Genomic DNA, 27985 nt, shown 5'->3' on the forward strand with positions numbered 1-27985 from the left:
AAATTACGAAATGCCTGTTGAAGCCCAAAGGGATCCTTGAGCAGCACCGATCTCTGCCACCAAAGCCAAAACCACGCTGGAGCCCGCGACCAGCGTGGGCTCCAGCGCGCTGCGGGAAACACACGGGCCCGCTTGCAGACAAGCGAAACCACTTGGAGAAGGGGTCCCTTGGCGGAAGGGGATGGCCGGGCCCGGCCGCGCCGCTCGGCACCCCCGCGGGTGCGGGGGCAAAGCCCGTGCCGTGGCGGCCACCCCCCGCCACCCCCCATCCCCACGGCGGCGGCCGCCCCGGCGCGGTGGCCGCGGTCCCAGCCTGGGGTGGGCCCATCCCCGGGGCCACCCCGGCCTCGCCGCCTCCACCTCGGCGCGGAGGGCGCCCGGCGCCGCCGGCCCGGCCCGGCCCCGCTCCCCACCCCACCCCCCCTCCCGGGGCGCTTCTGCCGCCGGCAGCGGCCGCCCGGGCCGCCGGGCCCGAGGCAGCGGGGGCGGCGGGTGTCCCCGGCGGGGCGGCGCGGCGCGGTGCGGGGCGCGGAGCGGGGCGGGGCGGGGCGGCGGGCGGACAATAGGGGCAGTCTGCGAGTGAGTGACGCCGCGGTGAGTGGCCGGCGCGGTGGGGCCGGGGCGGGGCGGGGGGTGCGGGGATCCCCTCCTGGCGCCTGCCTGCGTGCCCGCGGGGCGGCGGCGCCTTCCAGCGCCGGGCGCCGAGCCGAGGTGAGCGGCGGGGTCCCGGCGGGAGAGGAGAGGAGAGGAGAGGAGAGGGGCGGCGCGGCGGCGCCGTTCCTTGAGGCGGGCGGGGAGGAGCGGGGGGAAGCCGGCCGGGCAGACCCAGACCGCGGCCCCGGGGCGGTGCGGGGGGCTGCGGGAGGCCGGCGGTGCCGGGAGCCGCCGCCTCACCTGCGCGCCCGGCCCCCGGGGTGGTGGTGGTGGGGGGAGATATCCCGGCCCCGCGGCGGGGGTGGGGGGGTCCCGGCACGTTCCCCCAGGCTGCCCGCCCCCACGCACCTCCGCCGCGTCTGGCGCCGCAGCATCTTTGGGCTCGGGAAGGGGGGGATCGGCGCCGTTTGAAAACCGCGCCGGGCGGGGGTGAAGAGTGGGAGCGGAGCGGGCGGCCGGAGCCGCCGGCAGCGGCGGGCCCGGGGCGGGAGGCGCCGGGCAGCGACCTGTCCCGGCTGCGCAGCCTCCGGGAGCGGCGTGCGTGCCCTTCCAAGGGATGCTGCGGGCAGCCGTGCGCTTTGTACTCGGCTGCTGCCTGCTAAGCAAATGAGGAGCGGAGTACGTGTACTTTCACTCTCAGCGAAGCAGGAAATAAGCCCTCAAAATAAGTCGAAGACGTATAGCAAAATGTGCCACCGAGAAGCATTTTTAAGTGTTCCCGAAGGACTCGTTTTCTCTGTCTGTATACGTTCGCAACAGTGCTACCGATAACAGGAGTGCTGTGCGATGGCAGAGATGGATAAAGAAATCCGTACGGCGGTATATGCTCGGTAACGTTTACGTCATTTCACAAGGAGCGTGGTGAGTTCTGTGATTATGCAGATTTCTAGGTGTTTAAATTGCAAAGTGACTATTAGCCTGCGTCTGCTTGTCTAGGCTGCAGCAGAAAGACATACGTATAGCAAGATGACAGAATGGTCTCCATTATCATTTTCTCTCACAGGTACACGGGCAAAGTTATTTTGAGTTAACGTATTGTGAGTAGGCGATTTTTTTTCCCTTTTTTTTCGCCATTTAATGCTTGTCAGTTGAATGGGAGTTAGAACTAAGTATAGCGAAGAAGAAAATCAGTGTTTGTTCAAGGTGTTTGATCTCTTCTGATCTCAAAACGTCACCGCTGTAGAGACACTCTCTCTCTGAAAGGAGAAATTTAAGAAAAGTGCCTGCTTCCTCTGGTTGGTAGGTGTCTGTGGTAGCTCTTTTTAAGGATTTTTTGGATCAATAGGCCATTGACCATAAGACCATTTAGAGAGGACTAAGAAAAATGGAATGCACTCAGCTCCTGCAGGGTAACAGCCTGCTAGCCAAAGCAAGAGCTGGTGGGAGTAGGATACTAGCTGTGAGCTTGATCCTGCGGTTACCAAAGGGAGTAGTAAAACCCCTCCTAATGCAGTACAGATCTGAAATGAAACTGGGAAGCCAAATACTGAAATCAAAATTTATAATATAGAGTAAGGGCTGCAAATCTACAAAAAGAAAATGAGTGAAGAACACATTGTGTTTGAAGAAATACAGTGCTGTATCAGGGCAGGATGACCCCTGTGCATGAAACCACCTTCGTTGCTCTTCACAGTTGGTTTTATACATTTGATCTATTTAATAAGACACCCTATTTTTATTGTTAGTTACACTGTCTGCAAGATGAGTGGAATATACTTTACCAATGGTAACTTGGTAATTTTATTATGTAAAAATACTACTGAAATATTGTAGGTGAACTAGGATTTTTAGTCATAGTCATTTTATTGCAGTGTCTGTAACACTGTTACGATCAGCATTTTACCAATACAGGAAGCCTAAGTAACTGAGAACAGCGTGGCATTTTAATTCTTTACACTGGCGTGCAGAACAAGACAGACAGCATAAATAGTGAGTTAAATTTGAGTTCTTAGACTTATACTGTACCTGCAAATCAACAGTTTCTCTCATCTTCCCAATCTGGCAGCAGTAAGTGGGACCTCAGAGGCACCTGTAGGAGAAGACCACCAAAGGTCATAGAAGATGCTGAGTTTTCTGACCTCAAGTCCAAGAAAGCATCCCCGTTAACCGGACAGGATGCAGGTGCGAGGTGGCGATACAGGGCAGTGCGTGTGCCACGCTGTGCAGCGCTAAGGGGGACTAGGTGACGGAAAACGGCAGCCCATAGCTATCCCAAATGTGCCAGCTTTTTAAGAATATGAATGATCATGTTCAAATTAACAATATTTGGTCCGTTGAAGCTAAGCATCTGCTTAAGTATTTTTATAGGTTATGACCTTGGTGATCAGCATCCTTTAATCCTGAATTTAATATCAAGGCACGAATTCCGTAATCTGCTTGCTGAGGGTGCCAGCAGGCTCTTGCAGGTACTTCACCCTTCAAGTGGATGGGATGGTAGAACAAGGTCTCTTAAGTACATCAGATTCTGCCCCCCCCAATTTGACTGAACAGGTGTTAACATCAGAGTGAAGTATTCCAAATTTATTATGTACCTGTATTAATAATTATGAGCATTGTGTGAACTTTTCTGACTACCAAACCCAACTTTTCTATCTGTATCTTTGAGGAGCTTTCAAAACTAAAAAACCTAAGCCACACAATTTTAGAATAAATGTGAACAAAGAAACATTTTCCATAGCTTTATGGTTCATTCATGGATTGTTGAACTATATACATTGTCATACTTGCCTCCTACAACTTGGCCATGCCATTCAAGTAACAATTTAAAATAAATTCTTCTTTATTATTATTTTAATCTTGACCTTTTGGTGAGACTGAGAAGTGCAAAGGGCAGATGATGTTTTGAAAAGGAAATGTAAATGTTAGAGCAGAAGCTTTCCAACTTAATCTAAACCTTAACTCTTTGTGAACAAGTAGAACAAAGACGGCATTCCTGAGATACGTGGCGCTCTCACAAAACAAAAAAATCAGAGTGTGGCAGAAAAAATGTTGAGTTTTTTTAAAATAGAAATGGTTAATTTCAGTTTGATATCAATATATCTTTCTCTTCAATGTTCTTAGTTCTTCCCATAAAACTTCTTGGGAATTTAATGTTTTCCTTTTAATAAAAGCAGAACCCTCTCATTTCTCTGAGTGTTTAGAAGCCGTTGAAATAGGCTTGTGAGCACTGAAGGAATCAGTAGACTCTTCAAGGAAAATGATACTTTGGAGGCTTACCAAATCATGGCTTTTTAATGTGGACACAACTGTACTATCTACTTTTTAAGGTGGAAACCTCTGTTCTCTACAGTCATATATTAAATGTCACAGTAAGGACTGGCGCTTTCTGAGTACTCTAACAGACAACAGGCAAATGCTGATGATGCATAAAAATCTTGAGAGATTCTCGAAGTCTTGACTCAGAGTTTCAGTCAGGGCCCCTTAAACATTTTCAGCAGAGACTGAAATAGAAAATACCTGTGCGAGCTCTTTACTTCAAAAGGTTTCCTCCATTTAAAGTCTGCTGTATGCATTTCTTTCACTACCGAGGTCACAGGACTTGCTTAAGGAACATATCTTTTCATTTTTAAATATAATCAAATGCTTCATTGCTATCCTGTTTTAAGGTAAGAGAGCCTAAGTTTAATTCCCAGTGAAGGCATGTTCCAATACTGACTTAGCATAAAAACGTAAATGAAATTAAATGTAAGAAGTAGAGCGTGGATTTTTTAGATTTACAGAAGTGTGCCTTTAATAGCTGTTTGAGGCAGTATTAAGAAGTGTTTATGCGTAAACAGTCTCCAAGGTCATTGACGTTAAGCTGACTGGGAATGGGAACACAGTATGAGACAAAGAATTAATTTATCTTTGCTTCTTGACCCGATACTGTTAATCCAGCAACGTGGGTTAACTAATCTGCACTATTCAAAAACGAGTAACGATGACTTAGCCTCTCATCTTTTTAAGAGAAACTGAGGTTGCTGATGGCTACCTTGTGATGTTTTGCCACGAGCCGCGGTGGTTCGGGAGGCAGGCCTGCGGAAGCCCAGGTGTCTCTACAAGGGAAGGGGCAGAGATATCCTGTAGCGACGGCTGCTGTTCCCACCGCCTGTGTGCTGCCGCTGGCTTACGGCTTCTGACTTGCAAGGGACGAGGGTCAAGAGCCAAGGGCAACCACTGCTAATCTGACAGGGGTCAGAGGAGAGCCTAGGACTTAAAGAAAAAAAGAAAAAACAAAAATCTGTCTCGGGTTTTAAAGAGCATATTCTTCCTCGTTACAGCAGCCTGAGTGTCCAATATCCCCGTTTCTCTGTGACCTTAACTAGGTCTTAATCTTCGGTCATTTTATCAAAGATTTGTCCTTGTAAAATGGCATAGAGATTTGTATTTGCAACAGTGAGGATGATGTCATGTTTTGAAAGAGTTGGCTATGGATTGGAGGTATATATGCAAACAACCAAGCCTCTATTTGTTTTTCATTTAAATTTAGTTTGCATGGGCAGGTGGTAGAATCTGAAACAGTTTGAGATATGCTTTGATACCTTGGGGGTAAAGGACAAGGATCCTATCTGGCAATCCATATTTATGTAGGTAGCTGCTGGGAATTTTGAGCCCGAACGCTGGAATTAGATTATCGGTTGTAGTTTTCTACTTTCATAACCAGCTTTAAAACATACTAAATTGCATACTGGAATTATTAATAGCTTTACTGTGTCATGTCTGCACAAAATATGTAAAATTATACATGTAAGACACAGTGCGCATAAATGATACTATAGATAAGTCATAAAATACATAAAGATGATACGTAACCTATAATTAATGCATTCAGTGCATTATATTGAAGTATCATCGTGCCTGTCTTCTTGAAAAATATTACCACAGCAAATCTAATCAAACTGACTACAAGTAAATTTCAGAACCTTTTGTTTTCCCCAACTCACCTGCCGGCATGCTTGGTTTAGCAACATGTTCCTTTTTCAAGAAGATTTTCTGTTCCCTTTTGCTAGGTAAAAAAAGACACAAACAGAAAAAACTGACTATGCAAAGTAAAGACAGCGTCAACATACTCTTTCTACCGAAGATGCTTCACTATTTAATCAAAATCGTGTTCATACAAAGCCATAATTTCCATCATATAATTAGGCATTTAGAGGGCTGGTTTTTTTAATTTGGACCTAGGCCTCTATTCAGCAAAACATTAAGCGTGTATTTAACTTGAAATACATTATTTGTTCTGCTAAGGGCATTTCACCATGGAAACGAAGCTTTTAGTTTGCGCGGTCAAAGCCTTACGAGAAGCATGAGCTTTTGGATCTGGTCGCTACTTTGGAAACAATCTCTGTGGCTGGCATGGGATCCTGCTGCCGCTTCCTCAGAGGCGTTGTGAGGACTCGGTTGTGGTCACTGCTCTCTAAATTGCTCATGCACCCATACGACCTCTTGGTTTCTGTAAACCAAAATCTGTTTGCCTTTTCTTTCTGTATAAATGAGAGAAGGAAGGAAAGCATGAGATGGGTGGTAGAAGGCTAACTCCCTGCTTTGGAGAGCCGGGAGGGCCTGTGGAGTGTGATATACGGCTCCTCTCGCTCAGCTCTGTATGGATCCAAACTCAAGGAACAAAACAGGTCCATATTAATGCAGGTTTCGTGTGTATGTTTATATGTACCTGCATACCTAGATTTAAAAAAAAAAGATGGTAGAAAGACAGAAATCAGTAAATAGCCTCAATTTGTTCCCTCCTTGCCAAGGCGGCGATTGCTAAGCTTTGCTTTGAAAATAAATTAGACCCGTCTCGTACATCGTCAAGACAGTAGTCCTACCAGACTGCCTTTGCCCCAACACTGTCCGACCTGTAAAATACATTATAAACCCCCTCTTTGTTGGATTGCCCTTACTCGAACATTTGAGACAAATCGGTGGGCAAAGCCAGCATACCAGGCTGCAGCTGAGTTGTGGAGAGCATGACCCAACAGCTACGACAGTTTCTTTTTTAGCCTGTGGGAGGAAGGTATTATCCTAACAGGTGTGAGGTAGCATATGTTGTGCTTTGGGCTTTTGTCATGGTATTGTATGGTTTGTTTACATGTCTGAGTTCTGTAGTGCATTGACTTATTATAGGTCTTTTTCAGAACACAGTTTTCATCTCTCACAGATATAGACATTTCCATTGTGTGGCCCAGTGAATATGAAACTAGCATCTAGTTTAGAAATGAAAAAAAAAAGCCCTAACCAAAAACCCAAAACAAAGGAGAAAAAGAAAATACCTTTTTTTAGATTTTTTTTTTTTCCACAACGCACAGTTGTAAAGGCTAAGAATAGTTAGTATACACATGCAATAGACAGCTGACTTTTTATGCTGGGTTTTAATACATTTTATCCACTATAGCACTTGTTTTACTAGTAACCTTTCATGACTTTATAAGCTGTGAAGAAACATGATTAACACATTTCCATTTGTTTGAATCTCCCTGCACAGGCTGCAGGGATACATCACTACATACCTAGATGTTTACTTTGTATGTGTGAGCATACAGTTGGGTTGTTTAACCTCGAAAAGTCCAACATTCTGTGCTTTGACTGTTTCTCTATGCAGTCCACTAACTGCATCCAGGGAACTGACGCTTTGGATGTCCAGCTGAGTACTTCGGCATCCCTAGGATCCTCCAAACCTTGCTCAGCCATTCCCAGTTTCTCATTCGTGGATCTTCAGGACCCGTTGGAGCTCCTGCCTGAGCTCTGGTTGAGTTCTCAATCCAGGAGCTGCCCTGGGTCATGCAGTCCGTACTGCAGTAGCGTATGTGTCGCATCAGACCTTGCACAAAAAAATGGACAGGGATGCACTTATCATAGAATCGTTTAGGTTGGAAAAGACCTTTAAGATCATCCAGTCCAACCATTAACCTAACATTACCAAGTTTACCACTAAACCTTGTGGGAATGCGATCAGCTGTTGACCACCACTACACCCAGTAACCCACTGGTCTAGGTGTTCCCCTGGGAAATGGAAGAGTCTACCTGCTCCAGTGAATATGGATTTATTTAAAGTGATACAGCTTCACTGTGGGGTACCTATGGAGCCTTAGCACCCAATTCAGAGCTACAAAGCCCTTGGGGTGACTGGGTATCTGGAAATCAGGTATGGTGCTGGATCGCCCAAAGTCCCTCTATGGACATTACCCTTTTTTTCATAATTTTTGTTTGGACTGGGGAGAGAGACATACAGCAATGCATAAAGGCAGTGTTTAAAACAGGACAGGACGTATCTTGAAGCAAATATAGCACCTGAAACTACTATCTCCCCCTTTTTTTTTTAAAAAGATGATCTTATCTAATTAAGCCTTTTAACTCACCTGTAAAATAAGTTCAGATTCTGCTGCTCTTACGTACAAATCCATAGGTGCCCCCTTGGAAGAACGGACTTTGGTATTTCCCCTCAGGAACAGAGTTGGGTCACACAACTCCCTTGTAGCGATCATAATAAAATTCAGAAGGCCTGACCCCAGCTCCTCTTTGTCACTGCTAAACTACACAGCTCTTCAGAAATCTGGATATATTTAAAATCCTAGATTATAAACGTCTATATGAGTAACGCAGAAAGGCTACAAAAAGAAGAAAAAAACCCCAGAATATTAAACTACAAACTGTATGACATATGATAACATCTATCCAGCAGAAACTAGTCCGTAGCATGCTTTTCCCCAGCCACATTACACATCAGCAAGGGGAGCCTGCGATTCTGTAGAACCAAGTATATTTTCATTTATTTAGTATCACATTTCTGTGTGTTTGCTTATGGAATATTGTATATGCATTTATTATTAATAATTTTGCTCTGTATAAAATGTAAATGTCATTTAAATATTGAAAGAACATCAAGGCTCTCTTGGGGCACACAAAGGCCCCAACCTCATCCTGACTGTAAAACTTGAAGAAAAACGGTTTACAGGACTGCAGAAATGTGGCAAAAGAAGTCCCTGCCAAGCAGCATTATGACAGATATCTGGTGCTTGGTTTAGCTCCATCTCCGAGAGTATTTTATGTGAGTTTTATTCATTTGACCTGCAGAGAGAGTGCTTAAAAGGAAAAAGGAATCCAGCTAGGGGAAATCCCCTTCACTGCTGTCCAAGAACACCCCATCGACAAAGGGGGTGAGTTGTGCAATGATGGAGCTGGGAAGCAAAGGGATCATAAAAGAGCTGGCTAAAAACATGCCAGATAAAAACAGAGCATCTCCAGAAGACTGTCATTAAGTTCATCATCAGGCACCCTCGAGACAATGAGCAGAGTCTTCCGCCGCAGCATATGTCCAAGGGGCAGAAGGAGTGTTACCTGCCCACGGGCGTGTGTGTAGTTTGAACTAATTCCCATCCACAGCTCTGATGTCATTTCTCTTGATAAGCCAAATAAAACAATCATAACAACTACAAAAACATAGCTCCGCCCCAGCCGCTGCTGCTGGTGAACTGAACCTCTTCAGTGCTTTCCGGAAAGCTTTATCAAAATATTGGAAATATTAGAGATGCCCCACTTACGCTGAAACTCGCTAAGTTTTGCCATTTATTTTGCTGAGAAGAGGACCACCTCCTATGAGGTGCTTACGTGCTAGAGCCTGGCTACTGGTTGTGAATAACTTTCCCATTGTACGAGCAGGTGGCTCCATTGATTTTAGCGGTTCCCGCTGTCCACTCTTCCATTTAGAAAGCTATTAATCCATTTAAGTCTTTGCTATATTCTACTTCTGTGGTGAGCTTCTTGTAATTTCCATGGTGGTGGCCTCCAGCTGAAGAAGATGTGTAAACTCAGACCAAAATGAAAGACTTAGGAAAACCTGTTCAAGCTGTATGTTTTAGGTACTTTGCTGCCCAGGGACCTGCATCGGTTGGAGTGATTTAACGCCAGGCAGGTCGTTGCAACGGCGCAGGAAAGCATCTTGTACTAAGTGAAACTACTGAGGAACTATACTTACCTACTCCAGCTATATTTAGCTAGATTTTCCAATTTCTAGGCTGTTCTGAGCCAATATGAAGCAGCAGCCATCTAAATGCTGCGTGTTTGAATTGCTGTACATCTGTTGGGTCACTGAAACTTTCCTTTGACTGCTCTCAAAATAGTTCTCTCAGCAACGCTTGCGTTCTGACTGGAGGAGTAAAAAGGGTAACTTGAAGAGCGCTTTAGACAGTTTCTATCTAAACTGAAAAGGCCTTGTGTTACAAGAAGCCATGGGGTTGTCTTTCATGACTCGTTGCAGAATAAGATGTCTCAAACAAGGAGGATCCCCAGGCACTTTGTCCTCTCCAGCTACCCCAATGGAGCACCAGAAGAGGAAACCTACAGTAACCTCCGAACAATCCCAGACACCACAGAGCAAATGGAGTTTAATATCAGGTATCATGCCGCATTAATACTCTTTCTGTCCTCCCCATCCCCATCCCCCCCCAAATACAAACCCCCAGACGTTCCAGAAGACTTTGCTAAGCCAAATAATCATAGTAGATACTATTGGAAATGGAAGAATAGATGCAAGTGTAGATAACCTGTAGTGCTTAACACTGACCATGCAAGATTACGCTGCATTAAATGTCTGTAAGTTTTTATCCTGCGCAAGGACACAGATGTGGCTCTTCATTAGAAACCCACCTGTTATAGCAAGCAGCTGAGGAAGCCATTTTTACATAATTCTCTAGGCGCCTCTCACAACAAACTGATAGTGCTGCTTTGAGTTTTTCTTAATCTCATACATACATTTTTTCCAGTTCAAGAGTCAGGGCCTGCCTTTCCCCCCATCTGTGAAAATTCCTTTCTGTTTTGGTTTTTTTTTTTTCCTTTTTGTTGGACTGACCAAACTAAGCCCAAGTTTTTTTAAGCCTAGCTCCAGAATTAAGCTCTTAAGCCCACTTACTGTTCAGCAGATCTCATAAACAGATCTCAGCAGAAATACAAGTTAAAATAAAAATGTACAGTCATATTATTTTTCTACCGAAAAAAGAAAAAGAAAGGATGAACATTTACGAGAACCTAAATCTAACCGGAAATTTTCATCAGGAAGCGTAACCAATTTTTGGCATCAACGTGGGCCACAGATGTTGTAGTTCAAGATTCTGCATGCCCCAGGACCTCCCCAAGAGCCTTTAGGTTTTGGTCAGTTCATACCCTGGCACCACCCATTCGCTGGAGACCCGCACTGCATCGCGGAAATCATTGGAGTAAACCTGTTGGATGGCAAAGCCAGCAGTTATGTAAGAGGAAATATTTTGAAAGGTCCGACATGAAGGCTGTTCCAATATTTTGACTTTGGGGAAAAAAAAGCCACAAAACCCAAACCAGAATTCCATTGCCTTGTATAAAGAAATTAGACACCCAAAAAAACCAACATGGTTTTTCAGAAGTGCCAAATATGCAGCTTTCTATGAAAACATCAAAGCACTTCTGTATGCATATAAATACAAGTGTAACATGCCTAATCAATACAACCATAAATAACGGGGGGGAAAAAAAAAAAAACAAACCACTTACATTTTGCTTTTACATGCCCAGCTTAGTCCAACTGGTAGGGGAATAACTGTGCCTGACATTTGCAGAGTGCTTTTTAGAGACCTGCTGTTGCAGTACTGTCCTCTAACGTGCACATCCCGAACGCCTTACAGCTCAGCTGCCCAGGTTGGCCGTCAGCTGGCCCTGATCGGAGATGAATTTAACAGGACATACCACAGGAAGTTTGAAGATACGCTGCTTGACCTGGCACACGGGTAAGTTACCTTACTGGCACTGTCAATCTTCAGATCCTTTTAAAAATCACGCTAGATAGATAAACGGTAATGTTTTGTTAGATAAACAGTAACGTTTCTGTACACAAATTAAAAAAAATTTATTGCCACTACTGCTGCTTCATACAGAACCTAAAAAGCCAAAACAGATACTGTGGCTTGTTTTACAAGGAAGAGCTTTATAATGTAAATCGTTTCCGCAGACGACAGCCATTTACAGTCAAAAGACTTAAATAGTTTCTTAGTATTTAATATTTCACAGCAGCACAGTAGTTTCCTAGGTTAGACCATGTCTTCAAGCACAACTGAGCAATGAGAGGTCTGCAGCCTACCAAGTGCGATGCTTCAGGGATTAACATGTTACTGCATGCCAAATAACCCACCTATGCACATACAAGAAAACGTGGCTAGACTAGTTTGAATTGCCTTTTATCTGCTGTGAGCTGACATGGCTAGTTATTAACCGCAGATTAACTGACGCGTAGTAATGTCCCAACCCGAGATACGTAATCTGCGTCCGAACCCCCAAGTACTCATGTGTGGGTTCTACCTCTTCTCTCCTCGCGTCAGGGAGAGGACGGTCACTTCTTGCAGACTTGCAGAGAATGCAGTTCAACTACAGCTGTGTTCCTGGACATCGCATATAGTCATGTACCTTCTACCTCAGTAAAGCCGGATTCGTGCTGCAGAGAGACCCTGTGGGATTGCTGGGTCAGTCCTGTATTGCTGCCCCGAAGGCTTGATTCGTTAGAGAGCAACAGCTCTCGTTGGGTTGTGCTGTTCTAAGTTTGAAACAGGAGCAAAGGCACAAGATAGCCGTTCAGGAGCTCTGCCGCATGCTTCCTTGTGTGATGGTAGCGAACAATTAATTCTGAAACCAAATTAGCTTTAGCTTTCAAAGCACTCCTAAGTTGCCAGGTCTTCTTCCCAAATATTTAGAGAAATATACGCGTACACATAGACTTTCAGGAAGGAACAGAGTGGAGTTTTGGGTTTCTTTTAGCAGTTTTCTAAACCTTGGTATTTTATTTGCCAATTTTTAGAATAAATTTCCTATCCCCATGCTTTTTTTTTTTCCTTTCTTTGTTTTGTTTTTCTGTTTGTTTGTTTAAATCATCAGGGTTGCTATCAGTGTTTTCCAGACATGGAATATTATTAAAAGTGTTATAAGAAGCTTTGGAAATATTTTGAACAATAACTGGACAAAGAGGATCATTGGTTATGGAAGCTGGGTATGCTCTCTCCCTTTTCTCCCACCTTTTTGTTGACAAGTAGGTAACAGCAACACCTAACTCCCATGTTAAGTGTCAATGAGTAAAGCATATAATGCAGCTCTAGGTTTGGGTTTATTCCTTAGTTTGTTGGTGTCCCCCGGTTGCCCCGTTTTTTCTTTTTAGGCTGAAATTTCTCATTTATAGACAGAGCATGCCAAATGTCTGCAAACAGCTGCCCAAGTCCCACACAACTCACGGGGGCTCCATGCAGTGGGAAGGCGTCTCCCACCGTAAGAAGCTGTAAGGGCCTACTCTAGGGGAGATAAGCAGGCCTGCTACCGGCGGTGTTTCACCCTGTGTTCACCCTGGAGAAGAGAGGAGGATTATTTAGAGGCTGGATATGACCCTGCCACTGCAGCAGTCGCAGTGGCCACCAGCAAAACTAGACCCCTGACATGCGTTTCTGCAGCAGAACTGGGCTGTGTGCTCCATTTCACGCTAACCTCACATGCACGCGTTCTTGTTAGCTTTTCTGCACCATCTTTTTACTGCTTGCTATTTGTAATTACCTTCCCTTTTCTTCCCGCAGATTTGCAGGCTTCCTTTCAGGTGCGTCTGCCAGAAGCTGGTGCCTGCAGCCTTGCTTGTTGCTGCCTTTTGGTGGGCTGTGAATTACGGACTGCAGAATTAACGCAGAGAATTACAATAGGAGGTCATTGCTGGACTCTGACCAGTATCATTAACACCCAGGTGGTGGCAGTCGGTTTGTTTTTCAAATTTACACTGATAAAAATCTCTTTTATATTTAAAACCTAGGCTAGTGCTGGGTCACTGCTGTTTCATACCTTTTTTGAAAAAGAAAAATGTTTAAAATAAGGAGGTTGTTGCTGGATAACTGCCTGACTTGCTAGTTTTGAAACGTGACTCCAGGCGATTAGAAAGTCTGTCTTTTTTGTGTTTGTTCTAATGCAATATAAAGTGTCTATTTCCTATAAACGAGTTTCTTAAAGAGATTCTGGATGTGGGGAAGACTGAAGGCATGCTGGACATCCTTTATATTTTAACACTGTAAAAGCAATAGTAAAGATTAAAACCATGATACTTTTTTTTAAAATTAAATTGTTGCTTTAAAAGTGCCGCAGTGTTATCTACTTTATTTTCCAAGATTGTGCTATCACACATTAGTAACAACATCTTGTCTTGTATATTTTGTTATCTAAGACTACGGGACAGGCTTTATTTGATTCTTGTGTAGAAAAATTAGCATACGAAATGATAGTTTATTGGAAAAAGAGTTGTTCAGATGAGCTAGCAAGCAAGTTGGTTGGGTTGGTACTTGAGGGCCACTCAAGCCAAGCTATTACTTTTCCAGAATTCTTCAGAAATCTACTAATAGATTTTATAGTCTTCTGCTTCTTTTCACAGTAAAAAAAGAAGAATTTGACTGAATTTGGAAAAGGGTTTTTTTTGATGACACATGTCTTTTTGGAAGGCATGTGCTTAGGAGGAAATAGATGACTAAGGGAAACTTGAGCACAGCTTACAGGACAGAGATGGTGTTAAGTGTCACCCTCGCATACCCCACGGGCAGCTCTTAGGACACAGCGGGGTTTCTTCTCTCTCGACAACATGCCCCAACCATACCAAGTTATACTCTATATCTGGGTGCATCTTCCCTACCCTTTGCTGTTCAAGCTGCTTTTCACTGTATACAGTAACAGACTCTCAGCGAGAGAAAAACGAAAGTGCATCTCTGTGGTTTGGGTATTCCCCTCAGCAGAGGGGATACCTGCTTCCTGCCTAGTCAAGCGACTACTACGGTTAGCACACTTTTGAAAGAGGAAAATACAATATTTAATGGCCTAGTGATTTAAGCACTCATCTGAGAGGCTGGAGTTTCAAGTCCGAGCCCCTGCTTTAAATCAGACACGGAATCTGAACCACTCTTTTCTTCGGTGGAGACAAATGCCAAACCCAGTCAAGTTTAAGCAGGTTGAGGAATGCGTTTCCTCTCTTTTGTGAATGGTGCCCAAATCCCATTATGATCCTAACTGCCCATCTCAAAAAATTCTGGGGGGAAAAAAAAAGCAGTGGGGGGGGGGGAAAAAAAGCATCAACTAGAATACTTCATTCAACCATTTAATGTTAAAGGACTTTGACATGTCTTTGATTGACTTGAAACACAGTGCAAAAAGAAGGTACACAAAGAAGGTACATAAAGGGGGATAGCTCCAGCACACCCCGAAAGTTCAAGCAGCAGCAGCATGTATTCTAGTGTCACCTTTTTTCAAAATGCCCTCGAGCTGATTTGCCCGTCAACAGCAGGTATGCAAGTTTTTCCTAGAAAAGCACCATTAGCGCATCTGGAACCTTAGTCTCACTCAGGCCAGAAACTGACCAGCTGAATTGCCTGTATAACCAAAGAACAGACCAAAGTTTCATCAGTGAATTGAGTGCTCTTTTTAACTCCGTCACAGCAGTGTGATAGAAAATACGTTAAAGGTATTACTTAGCGAAGGGTAAAAATTCCCATCAAGAGTCTAATAAACAATCTATGCACGCAATGCAATAAAAGTACCAACTGCCAAAAATTTGATTCTTCCTGGCTGAATCACTTTAACACCACAAAATAATTTCAATTATTTCTAGATAAATAATCTTTATGCACAGCAGAGCAATGATAAACGGGAACCTACCATACTGCCTATTCCATCTGAGAGCTGCGTGGGATGACTCCGCTTTTTCACACTCTTGCAATCAATAATGTCACATTTTGAATCACAAGAGAGGGGAAGTTCAGCATCCAGCATGTACGGAGCAAAACACCGTCTCAAGGAATATAAAATGCAATCACACCAACGAAGCAAGTGAAACACAAAGCGAACAGAATCCCCAACAAGAATTAGCACAAACTGGAGTACCGCAGCGTGCGGTAATTACCAGGCTCCCCTCTAACCTGCGGAGCTGAGCAAAGAGCCTCTTAGTTAAGGCTCCACACTGTGACTCAGGAGACCCAAATTTAATTTTTTTTTTTTTTTTTTTTTTACTGCACGTTTCCTCATGTGACAGAGTTTACGGCACTTGATTTTTTTCCCCCCACATCCTGTTTCTGCTTGTTCCTAGGTGAAGGAACCGCGCCAACTTTACACATCTTAAATGTTCTGTTTCCAGAAGCAGAAGGGAGGGATGAGTAAGCACATAAAAGAAATGCAGATAACAGTACTAAGATCCAGGATTCTTAATTACTCCGCATGCCGCTCTCTGCCTAGCCACAGATGAGTTTTACAACACAAGACACCCTTCCGCTCATTTACAGCCACACACCAACGTGACATCGTGCTGCCAGGCACTACACAAAAGCAAGCCCTGAACGCTCTTGATACAGAGGTATGAAGACCTCCATCGCAGTTTTTTAGCCGACATAAACTGCAACATCAACACAAGAGTACAATACTGCTTGGCTTCTGGTTTGGAAGACACGAGGTGAGCTGAGGAGCTTCGACTACCTCGGCTTGGGCTCAAACACTGCACAGAAGAACCGCGAACAGACATGCAGTGGCTACGGTTCCTTCTTGCCACTAACTAAACAGGGCCCACAAGAGTGTGACGCTCTTAGGATACAGACATTGCTGCAACGCTCTGCATCTGATGAAGGTGCAAAGGCTATCTAATATTCTGCATCTGCAAACAGATTTTTCGAGTGTTTCTCCCAAAGAGCTTTTATTCCAGGCAAAGTGTGCAACAAAGTGAAATGAGAAAAAAAAAAAAAATTATGGTACGAACAATACAAATAGAAAACAGGTCTCAAAAATTTCCACCAAACAAGTTAGACAATTAAAAAGTCCAGAAACTGTAAAGCACTATACTAAAACCAAAATTAATGCCACCAACATGCCACGCTCAGTTCCAACTATCATAAAAGCGCGTTTCAAAGTCACTAATGTTGCATTTGGTATTACAAGATGTAGTCAGAAACTTCTAACACAGCACATAATTCAGCGTTTAATAATATGAATGGGATTTAATTGAGATATTCTAACCATCTAGTGATGACTTTGGTACACTTTATTGAATAATTAACACCTTACCTGTAACATAGGAGCCTTCACTGAAATAATTTTCTTTACAGTAATCCCAACCCTTAATTGGCAGCCTCTAATAGTCCAATGATTAAGCTGACAAGTTCATAGAATCATAGAATCGTTTAGGTTGGAAAAGACCTTTAAGATCATCCAGTCCAACCATTAACCTAACATTACCAAGTCCACCACTAGAGTAGCAATTTCATGTTTCCTGGCTTGGTGGCTGGATTATTTATAATGAAAGTAAAAACTAGGAATCATTAAGATTGGAAAGGACCTCTAAGATCATCAGTCCAACCATCAACCCAACACCACCATGCCCACTAAACCATGTCCCCAAGCGCCACATCTACCTGTTTTTTGAACACTTCCAGGGATGGGGACTCCACCATCTCTCTGGGCAGCCTGTTCCAATGCTTGACTACCCTTTCTGTGAAGAGATTTTTCCTAATATCCAACCTAAACCTCCCCTGGCACAACTTGAGCCCATTTTCTCTCGTCCTGTTGCTAACTGCTTGGGAGAAGAGACCAACACCCACCTCACTACAACCTCCTTTCAGGTAGTTGTAGAGAGCAATAAGGTCTCCCCTCAGCCTCCTCTTCTCCAGGCTAAACAACCCCAGCTCCCTCAGCCGCTCCTCATAAGACCTGTGCTCCAGACCCTTCACCAGCTTCGTTGCCCTTCTCTGAACACGCTCCAGCACCTCAATGTCCTTCTTGTATTGAGGGGCCCAAAACTGGACACAGTATTCCAGATGTGGCCTCACCAGCGCCGAGTACAGGGACACAATCACCTCCCTGCTCCTGCTGGCCACACTATTCCTGATACAAGCCAGGATGCTGTTGGCCGCCTTGGCCACCTGGGCACACTGCTGGCTCATGTTCAGCCGGCTGTCGACCAACACCCCCAGGTCCTTTTCGGCCAGGCAGCTTTCCAGCCACTCTTCCCCAAGCCTGTAGCATTGCATGGGGTTGTTGTGACCCAAGTGCAGGACCCGGCACTTGCCCTTGTTAAACCTCACACAGTTGGCCTCGGCCCATCGGTCCAGCCTGTCCAGGTCCCTCTGCAGGGCCATCCTACCCTCCAGCAGATCAACACTCCCACCCAGTTTGGTGTCATCTGCATTGTTGCAAGTTGTTCTGTATTTTACTAATTTTGTTCTGTATTTTACTAATTGTTAATGTTTACACATGCCTAAAGTGGAATTTGTACTGTAAAGGTAGGCTCAGCTGCTAATTTCAGTTCCCAAAAGAACTGTTTAATAACACACTCCACTAAGCAATCATCAAGGCCAGTATTTTTAATTCACTTTCCCTTTCAGAAATGTGAAATTACGAAATGATTAATACTGTAATTGGAAGTTATCCTGCATTTCATAATACGTTATTGAAGACGTGCACGGTCAACTTGATTTAAGTAATACATCCTAATTTTTCCTATCTATCTGTTAAATAGACCATCAAAATACCAAAAATAGAAAAAAAAGCTAGAGTTCAGCTGAAGCTTCTGGTCACACACACACACACACACACACCACGTAACCTTTCCCTGCTTGTTTGTACACAATGCCCTAGCAAATACTGTTCTCTCCTATTTCCTAAAGCTTTCAGTACCCCTTACAAAGAGCAAACGAAGCAAGCATACGTTTTCCGCGCACCCTGCAGGTACCTTGCACAGGCAGCACGATGTTGTGACACGACCGGACCTATTTTAATAAGCCAAAGCTCGGTTACAGAAGCCAACCCCATGGATTTGGTGCTAAGGCCGTTCCGAGTGCCACCTCGAGCACTGCAGGCACGGAGGACGGTGCTGGAGGCAGCGGGTGCTCCCCCCGCAGCCAGCCAGCCCAGGGGCCTGCCACCAGCCCTCACCCATCCAACGACAGTCGGAACTGGGAAGCTCTTTCCAGGAGGGCTCGGGACAACCTGCTCCTCTCCAGCTCATCTCCTGCTGCCAGAAAACGTACAGGCTGACAAAGCACCGTCAAGAATATGGAGAGAACTGAAGTACCGGCGTTCAAATCCTCCTCCCCAGGACTCTGTTACGGCAGCATTCACCCTGTGCAAAGGTGCCCCCAAAAAGATCTTTCCACAAAGTTTCCAGCGCTGCTGGTTTCTGCTTCGTCAAGAGAAGTCATTCATTCAACCTACGCAGCCTCACAGGCTGACAGAAAAAAAAAAAAAAAACCCAACAGGGATGACAAAAGCCCTGCACCTCTGGGGAGGTGGGGAATTTTGTTAAGCTTTTTTTTTTTTTTTTTTTTTTTTTTTGCAGTGAAACATTTCTTGTGCAACTTAGCACAACCAGTGTGGCACTGGACAACTGGTGGGAAAATTGCTTCCATCCACCTGTGGACTATAGGCCAGTAATGATGCACCCCACAGCATTAAAAAAACCAAGAAAAGATTTATAGTTTATTTATAGTTTAACCTGAAGAAAATCATGTTCCTAATAACATCTTCTGCCTTATCCGGCTGCTACCTGGCAATATGGACGCAGAATAAAAAGAATTTTACACAGATGAACGTCCCGCAAGTCAGTTGTGTTAGAAAACCAGAACATCAACGTACCGAAAGCCGTACCAACTGGATGGCTCCTCTAAACGCACCCTCAAGCCTAGCGCAGAGCCCTCCACAACCCGGAGCCAACAGCCCGGTTCTACCCCCATATCCATGCAGAAGATGCCTGCACCAAGCAGCCAAAGCTACCAACTTTAACTTAGCCCCCCCCCAAAAATTAAAAAAAATAAAAAAAAAAAAAAAAAGAAGAGGGGAAGTTGCTTGCAGGACTGAGGCCAAACAGGCGGCTATTTGGTGTGTTTATTGGCAGTTTTGCAGTCCCCACACAGATGGAAGAGCCAGACTGCTCTCCCCACCCACACCTGAGGCACACAGGGAAGGAAAACGTTCATTGCGATTACGCGCACGGTGCTCTTTTCATCATGAGAAGCCATGAATGTTTTAAGACTTCCTCTTTTGGGAGCACCAAGTTATTTTTAAGTTAGGCAGAAAAACCAAGTTGCATGGATTTTTCTCAAAAGGCTACTTAGGTCTCTGCTCCTTCCTCATCTTCCAGAGCATCTACATGGTTATATTGTTTCCAGGCCTTTAAATTACATTTTTTGAGAACAGCTCCCAGTTGCTTCCCGGGCCCCACTTCGTACGTGTAAGGAAATTCCGTTCCTTGCTTTCTTTCGTATACAGAATGCATGGTCTGTTCCCACATAACAGGTGAAACCACCTGCTTGACTAACAGCTTCTGAATGTGCTTTGAGTGCATGTACTTTTTGCCATCAACATTGGAATAGACACAGACCAGCGGTTTCTGAATCTCAATCGATTTTAGGACTTCAGCCAATGGCTCTACTGCTGGTTCCATAAGTCTGGTATGAAAAGCCCCACTGACTGGAAGCATTTTTGTACGTGTAAAATAATATTTTCGGGCATTCTCCTGCAAAAACTCCAAAGCCTATAAAAGAGAGAGAGAAGTGAGAGTCTTGCATGACAAAGGTTTACTCAGTCACCCCACAAGAACCACCTCATCAGACTTATTGTGATAAAGGGATGCCTTTCCCTACCCAACAGCTGAGCGCACGCTGGAAAACAACCCCCAAGGATTAAATACTTTTGTTTGGACAGACTAAGGCCGTACGTAACTTCCACACAGAAATGCAAAGGAAAAGTTTTAAAACATGAACTGTTAAATTCAACTACAGGGATAGTTATTCTGAAGCAATACCTGTAAGTGTCCTGCAATGACTCTGCTGTCTGGAAACAAATAGTTTGAAATTTCACACACGGGGTTTTCTATACCCAGCGATTCACAGTGTTTACGGGCTTCCAAGCAGGCAAATTTGTAATTTGCCTCTCGCCGACCGACAACTGATAGCATTCCACTGGGGACGGCTTCCGACGCCTTTTGCATGGCTTCGGCACGCACTTTCACCGCGTACAGCGCTAAGGAGAAAAACAGAGACGCTCGGTAAATATAAGCCCCGAGAAAACACCCGTTAAAGGCGCCTTGCATCTGCGCGCAAGAAAGGGTGGCTGTTCACTCTCACGAAACGTCAATGCTTTTAATGCTGTACTACACATATTAAAGTGAACGGTGGAAGTAGGAAGGAAAATATATCCTCTGATTTAAAAAAAAAAAAAAAAAAAAAAAAGGCGGGAGGGAAACAGCAGTAACAGGTGATGCTTTGGAAAAAGCACGGGGGGGGTGTGCGGGGGGGGGGGGAAGCACGGGGGGGGGCGTGCGGGGGGGGGGGCCGGGGGCAGATCCTACTGGGGGTTCAGCACATTTCCCGGGCACCTTCGGCAAAGCCCAGGGCTCCAGCGAAGACCAGCGCCGCGAACTCCCCCACGCTGTACCCCGCCGCCGCCACGCAGCTCTCCACCACCTGCACGGAGACAGACCCGAGGCCACGCATCAGCCGGCTCCCGCCGGGGACAGCCCCCCACAGGCCGCCGGGGACGCCCCCCCCCCACAGGCCGCGGCGCCCCGTCCCGCCTCCCCCAGCCCCCGGGGGCCGCCGAGGCCATGCGGGAGCCGAGGCCTCGCAGCCGCCCGGCGGGGCCCAGGCCCAAGGCGGGCCCGGCCTCCCCCCAAGAGGCCCCGCCGGCCCCGCCGCCCTCCCCGCTCCCCGCCGCGCCCCTCACTTTAGGCTGCCGGTGGTTGAGCTTCTCCACGGCGGCCAGGGAGGCGACGAACACGGCGGGCTGGCAGTGCCGGGTGCGGTCCAGCTCGTCCCGCGGCCCCTCCAGGCAGAGGGAGAGCAGGTCGTAGCCCAGCACCTTCTCGGCCAGGCGGTACATGTCCCGCACGCCGGGGTACCGCAGCAGCCCGCGGGCCATCCCCACGAACTGGCTGCCCTGCCCGGGGAAGAGCAGCACCGTGCCCTCCCGGGGGGACGGCCGCTCCCGCCTCGCCGCCGCCGCCGCCGCGCCCGGCTCCTCGTCCCCCACCGAGCTCCGCAGCAGGTCGCTCAGGGTCGCCGCCCGGTCCCCAGCGCCGGGGCGGGAGCTGCCCCGCCGCCGCGGTGCGCCGCGGAGGCCGCCGCGCCCGCTGCAGCCACCAAGCCGCCATGGCGCCGCGGCCCAGCTGCCCATGGCCGCCGCCCGCCCGCCTGCGCCGCCGCCGCCGCGCCCCGCGTTGCCACGGGAACCGGGCGGCCTCCGCCGGCAACCACCCCCTGCGCCGGGCGCCGGGAGGGAGGGGAAGGAGGGAGGATCGGCCGGCAGCCCCGGCGCTCGCCGCCCTAGGCCCGGCCTGCGCCGCGCCGCGCCGCTCCTCCCGCCCGGCGCCGGAGGTCCCTCCCGGGGGAGGGCGGGCCCGGGCGGCGCTGGGGGCGGGCGCCGCCGCCTCACGGCAGAGGAGGCGCGACGGGCGGCGGCGGCGCAGGAGCGGAGGTAACGCCGGGGCTGCCCTGCACCCCCGGCACTGCCGGACAGGGCGGGCCGGGCCGGGAGAGCCCGCGGGGGCCGCGTCCTGCCGGGGCCGCGTCCTGCCGGGGCCGCCCGTCCCCTCCTCGCCCCGGGTAGCCCCTGCGTGGCTCCCGGTGCCCCCGGAGCGGTGCCGCAGGGCGGGCCGCGGGCTGGCGGAGGAGTTGGGGGGGGGGGGGGGGTCGCGCTGTGGCGAGCGCGGAGCCGCCGGCGGTGGCCCTGCGCGCCCCGGCCGGCAGCACCCGCGGGGCCGGCCCGGGGGCATCGGCAGCCGCTGCTGCATTCGCGGGGCCGGGCCGCTTTTCCGTGCCGGCATTTGGCATAGAGAGTGTTTTGTTTTGTGGCTTTTTTTTTTTTTTTAAGGGGAAAAAAAAAAAAAGGGAACTAAACAAGGAAGCTTACTATTACTTTTGGGTTTGCATATAAGTTTTCCAGTGGTTCAGGCGGCTGCGCGGCTCCCAGTCAGGCCCGCTGACCGAGGAGCGGGCACCGCGCTTTACTCCTCGGGGCTCACGGGGACCCGCGCTTCTGCCGCCTTGCACAACGCGCTTTTGCTCCCTGCGCTCCAGTGGAGATGATTTCAGGCTGCTATTTACGTAAAGGCATTTTCTTTCGGTGTCGCTGTAATTTGCTTTTAATTGGATATTTCCTTAGGGGCGAAAGAACGGGCCTGTTTGGTGGTGGTTTTTTTTTTTTTTTTCCCCCCTTCTGAATTTCTAAGTAACGCTTATAAATCGGCACAAAATGCACTTTACTGATTTCACCATTCAATAGCAGGATTATTTAAAAAAAAAAAAAAGTGAAAGTTGCCGTGCCAAAGGCGCAGTTGTTGCAACGACTTTGCATCACTTAAGGTTATGAAACAGTACCAAGCAGCGAGTCGGACTGCTTCACAGAGCAGTGTAATAAACCAGATTGCATTAGTTTAACTGGGCAGAAGGAGTATGGATCAGAAGGACTTTTTATTTGGGCCGATTCAAAAAGGTCACAGTGAGCAGACTTTGCTCACTTTGGGAATCTATCCTGTGCTGCTCCGTAAGATGCTTTCCTTCATTTTTGGCAGCCTCCAGGTAAAATCCCTGGGAAAGCCAGCGAGCTTCTCAACTTAGCTGAAATATATGGGATATATATGACATATATAATTGGCTACATCCCACTCTGTGGCTGCCTCTACCTGTAATGTAAGCAGTAATACTTCTTGTGCTAAGCTGGGAGGAGATGCTGGGTGGCAAGTTACCAGCGGGGCCAACTGAGGTGGTACCTCAGGGAAAGCTGAGAGCCACTGCTGCTCTGGCTGCGCTTAGCTCGTGCGCTGGAGCTTTTGGGCACCCTTACTACCAGCTGCCCCACCAGCCCCGAGAGCAAGGTGCGTCCCTTTTGCGTTAGGCCGTCAGATTACAGTTCACCCTACCGGACACCCGTCAAGCCCTGGGAACGTTCGCGGTTGTGACCTTCACCTTTGATGGTTTCAGAGGCAAAGCCCAGGGTAAAGTCTGGTTCCTGCAAACAACCGCAGCGGCCCAGGTAGTAACACTGCGGCTGCGAGCGCACCTCAGCACTCCCCCATTTTATCTTTGGTTTGCCATAAAGGGTGGAGACCACTTGTAAAGTGCTTGAGACTTACCAGTGCTGACACCTCCTGAATGTCCCACTGCTATTAAAGCTTCCCTTGGATGTAGCACTTACTATGTTTTTACCCTGTTAAAAGAATACCTGGCAAGCTGAAAAGAATCTGGCCTAGGCAGCACTTAAGCTAGAAATATCCAAGAGAAACTTGGCTGTTAAGAACAGATGTGGATGATGCTTTCCAAGTGAGTGGACTAAGAAGAAAAACCTGCAGCAGGAACTTGGGTAGCTGTTTGGAAGGAAGGTAGTCAAAGGGATGTTTTGTCTTTCAAATATGCTGCGTGCAGAGGACTTTATACAAACATAAATGGGGAAAATTAGAAGAGATTGAGCAGCAACTGGCAAATTACCACCTGGGAAGATTTTGTTCGAGTGTACATTTCAGTTCCCAGTATGTGAATCTTCAATAAATCATAGATTTATTTGCACAACTTGTGCTCTGCCATTTTAAAAGAAGTGTAACCTGGGCAGTGAGATCTGTTGTCTCTAAACTTGATGAGTACACCTCACGTTATATCCTTAAATAAATACCCTAATTTTTATTTTTAGTTATAAATACATATTATAAATCTATACTATACACTTATTTGGTAGCTATTTATATTGAATTTCTATTATATAATATATACTGTTTTAAGCTTCTCCATTACTTGAGATTAGATAATGAAGATAAGACTGCTTTTTTTGTGGTAGCTGTATTCTGTGTCACAGACTGTGATATAACTTGTGTTTTTAGTGTTGCAGTTTCCCAGGAGTTAAAGCCACAACAGACATAAATAGTTTATCAATGTATGTTGAGTATGCACCCCTTATTTCTTCAGACAGCTATCTCGGGAAAAAGCCTTTTCCCCAGGGAAAATTTGCGTGCCGCCTCTCAGACCTGGTAGGGTAGGACCTTATACAAAAATATACTGTAGAGGATGAGAGTATGTATCTTGGGGGACCCCCCTTCAATAGTATGTTCACAGCTTTGTCAATCTACCTCAAAACAGCGGGGACGAGAAACCCCAGAACCACATGGGTGATTTAGCCCTGCTGAGAGATGTTCCTTTGTGGTTTTAATGCAATAGCTGTAATTTAAGCCCTGTGTGATTGGGTAGCCAGCACTAAGTTGCACAAGAAAGGGATTATTCTGAGGTTCATCAGAACACAGGTAAGAAAATGCCATGAAAGTCGTTGCCCTTTGCTTCCTTCTCCCCCCCACTGGCCGAGCTCTCCCTAGGAGTGCCCAGAGAAGGGGAAGGGACCCACCTGCCTTTCAGAGAGACCTGCTCAAAGCAAAGAAGTGGTTTAGTTCATTTTTCATCAGGCTGAAGCAAGCCAGCTCCTCTGTTGTGATATATCTGGTGTGTCATCCCCCCACCCCCATAGCGCACCCCATCCGTTTTTTGGGTGCACAATGTTTTTTTCCAGAAAGAGGAGGACACAGAAAGCTCCTGTTTGATTTTCTGCATGTTACACCACCACAGAGAAACAACCTGCAAAAAGAGAGAAGCCCAGTAGGCAGCAAGTTCCAGTACTGGGGTTTTTTTTTTTCTTCCCCCTTCATTTCTCCTGTTACTTTATGTAGCTAGAACCATCTTTGGACAAGTCAGATGTTTTGAATACCTAGAAAAATTATTTTAACACGTTTGTAAAACAAACTGTCCTGCTGCAGCCCTCACTGCACTGCTGAAACTGCCTGAAGTCAGACTAGGGCTAAACAGAAAATGGGCAGGATGATGAAGAAAATGTTGCAGGGCAGAGATAAGAGGTGGAAACAGAAATAAACAAATTAAGTGTGTGTGGGGAGAAAAGATTTCCAACTGTGGTGATTCTTAGAAGCAGGTATCTGCTGGGCATGCTGCAGATATCATCCACAGACATGCCGGTTTCTTCAGTATGAAAATCGGCGTGCAAGAATATTGTGCAACCAGATCTCACCCTGAAGTGGAGCTGGGATATGATTGGGAAAGTAGTAATTATTTCTAGGTTGTGTAATATAGATGCAGCCAGAGGGGCTGTGTTAGCAAGCCTGTGCTGTGTAAATTATCACCAAGTAATTTCAGGATTATCAGCTACACACTAAAAGGAAGTCAGGCCACTAATCCTTTATATGCTCTGTGATTACATTACTTTCAAAAACTGTACCGGCCATTCTGTAAACGTTGCATGGATCTCGTGCTGCAGAGCTAACCAAACGCACGCTACGGCACTGACTGAATGCACAAACTCTCCAGTGCATCCCTAGGCCAAGTAACCAGAGGAAGATGGATGTGGCTTCTTCCAAAATCAACTAGTGCTGCTCCTGGAGTTAGCTACTGCTTTTTATGGGAAATTGATACTAGTATTTCATTTATTGGGAATTAAAATACAGGAACTCCCACTGCTGATGGATAGCTACAGTCTGCTAGGCCGAGCCTACTAGCACATTCTGATCGTGCTGCGTGGCTTTGTTCCTCTTTCTCCTTGGTACTATGCAAGAGAGATTATTTTGCCATGCTTGGGAAGTCCTGAGAAATACTATTGGAAAACATAGCATATAATTAGTAGTAATAGTAGTCAAAAGACTGGGACACCAACATTCAATTCAAGCCAGTAGATTCAATCTCTTCACTTCTATTTCTTCCCCTCTCCTGTTCATGCACAGCTTCACTTTCCCTGCTTCTTTGCTTTGTGCCTTCCCCATTTCGGTTTGCCTGCCTGATTTTTTCTCTCTCGTCACTTAAGTATTATTTCAGTGTTCTTCCTCCAACATGCAGAGGGACAGACATGTAGCGACATCATTTATTCACTGACGACTGCAGCAGAGCAGTGTTTTTCCAATTTGATAGCATTTAGCACTTCCAGCTTGCAGAACACTTTCAGACTTTCTTCCCTGGGGAGAAGCTGACAGAACCCCTGACAAAGTCCAGTTGCTTAATACCTGCAGGAAACCACCCTGATACTGTACGTCCAAATAAAGCATAAACCCCTTTGGGTCCTTGCTTATCACTTTAAAAAAAAAAAAAAAAAACATATTAGCATTTGACAGCCACACTGGAGCTGCACAGATGACCAGCACTTTACAGCATGTGTAGAGAACTAAGCCTAGTGTTCTCTCTGTAGGCAAAGCAAGAGCAACCGGGTTAAGCATTAGTGAGATCCTAGTAACTTTACATTTCTCACTTAACCTTTGGGAATTACTTATCTGAAGGCAACCAAAGAGAATCATTGTGCTTGGAGCTCTTGTTCTCATTACACCTTGTTGCTCCTGCACATAGCAATTCCTTCACATCCCAGTAAAAGCAGAGCCTTTCATGCTGTCTGTATGGGCAACAAGTAGGGCATACTGCAGCTGACAGCCTGCTCCCTCAGGAAAGTAACCATACCGATCTAGGCATAGGAGAACACGTTAAGTCCTTTGCTCCATTTAAGACACTCCCTGGTAAATAGCAAGTAGAATCCATTAGGCAGGAAGTATGGCAGCAATGACTACAGCAATGAGCTATGCAGATTTTTTTTTCCTCCCTTCCTTGTTGTCCATCCTCCACCCAAGACCTAATCGATACTATTCCAGCAGACTAGCACATCGTTCTCCCACTTCTTCTCCCCAACCTTAATTCTGAATTCTTCCCTGCTTAGTTTTTCTTTCACTTGTTCATTCTTTTATTCTGTTTTTGACTTCTGGCTGTTGTACCGCTTTTGTCTGCTGCCTTTTTTGTGTGCATTCCTACTCGTTGCCCTCCCACGACTCTCCCGAGGCATGCCCGCAGCCCAGCAGCCTACATGCCCTTTCTTGTTTACTCCTTACAACCTTTCTAATCCTGCATGCTTTACCAGTCCCTCCACACTCTGTTTTGCCTTCAAAATTCCACTCTGCTTTTATCACCAAGATTTTTCTTGATCCTATGCAATCTGACTTGTGGTCCCAGCCACTGAACTCTCTTCATTAAATCTGCATAACTGTAAGGGCAGACCCCTGAGAACAGGGACAAAAACCATGATGCAAGAGAGTGCCCTTGCTGGCCACACTTATACCTGTTCTCCAAACAGAAATCCACTGTACCAGCAGAACTGTGACAATGCAACGTCATCTGCACGCCATTTCCTATCAGTTCAAGCACATCTGTTACAAGTGGGATTTCCTCTTCCCACTCCCTGCCTCCTCATCCCACCAGTCACGACTAGCAATAAAAACTTTTACACACAGGCCAAGACAACAGCCTAGTCGATAAGGCACTTTTCTTGACCAGCCTCTGAA

General features: G+C 46.5%; 2 protein-coding genes across 4 annotated transcripts in view; one reads left to right on the forward strand and one right to left on the reverse strand.

The window, feature by feature from the left end:
- The window catches only part of TSPO (translocator protein), a 37023-nt gene that overhangs the window by 2659 nt on the left and 6379 nt on the right, over positions 1-27985 (forward strand). For 2 of the 3 annotated variants that reach the window (XM_075718615.1, XM_075719318.1), the window contains exons 3-4: positions 9884-10020; positions 11280-11381. In XM_075718615.1, coding sequence (XP_075574730.1) covers positions 9884-10020; positions 11280-11381 — 239 coding nt within the window. Of the gene's footprint in view, positions 1-9883; positions 10021-11279; positions 11382-22060; positions 22105-27985 lie in introns of those variants that run through there. The other variant, XM_075720031.1, reaches the window with a different exon arrangement.
- Positions 19502-21804, reverse strand: MCAT (malonyl-CoA-acyl carrier protein transacylase). The gene is made up of 4 exons (XM_075720895.1): positions 21355-21804; positions 21008-21095; positions 20435-20652; positions 19502-20164 (listed from the first exon to the last, which is right to left on the reverse strand). The coding sequence occupies exons 1-4, from the start codon at positions 21802-21804 to the stop codon at positions 19742-19744; spliced, it is 1179 nt and encodes a 392-aa protein (XP_075577010.1). The 3' UTR covers positions 19502-19741.

Source organism: Pelecanus crispus, chromosome 1, assembly GCF_030463565.1.
Source record: "Pelecanus crispus isolate bPelCri1 chromosome 1, bPelCri1.pri, whole genome shotgun sequence".
Lineage (NCBI taxonomy): Eukaryota > Metazoa > Chordata > Aves > Pelecaniformes > Pelecanidae > Pelecanus > Pelecanus crispus.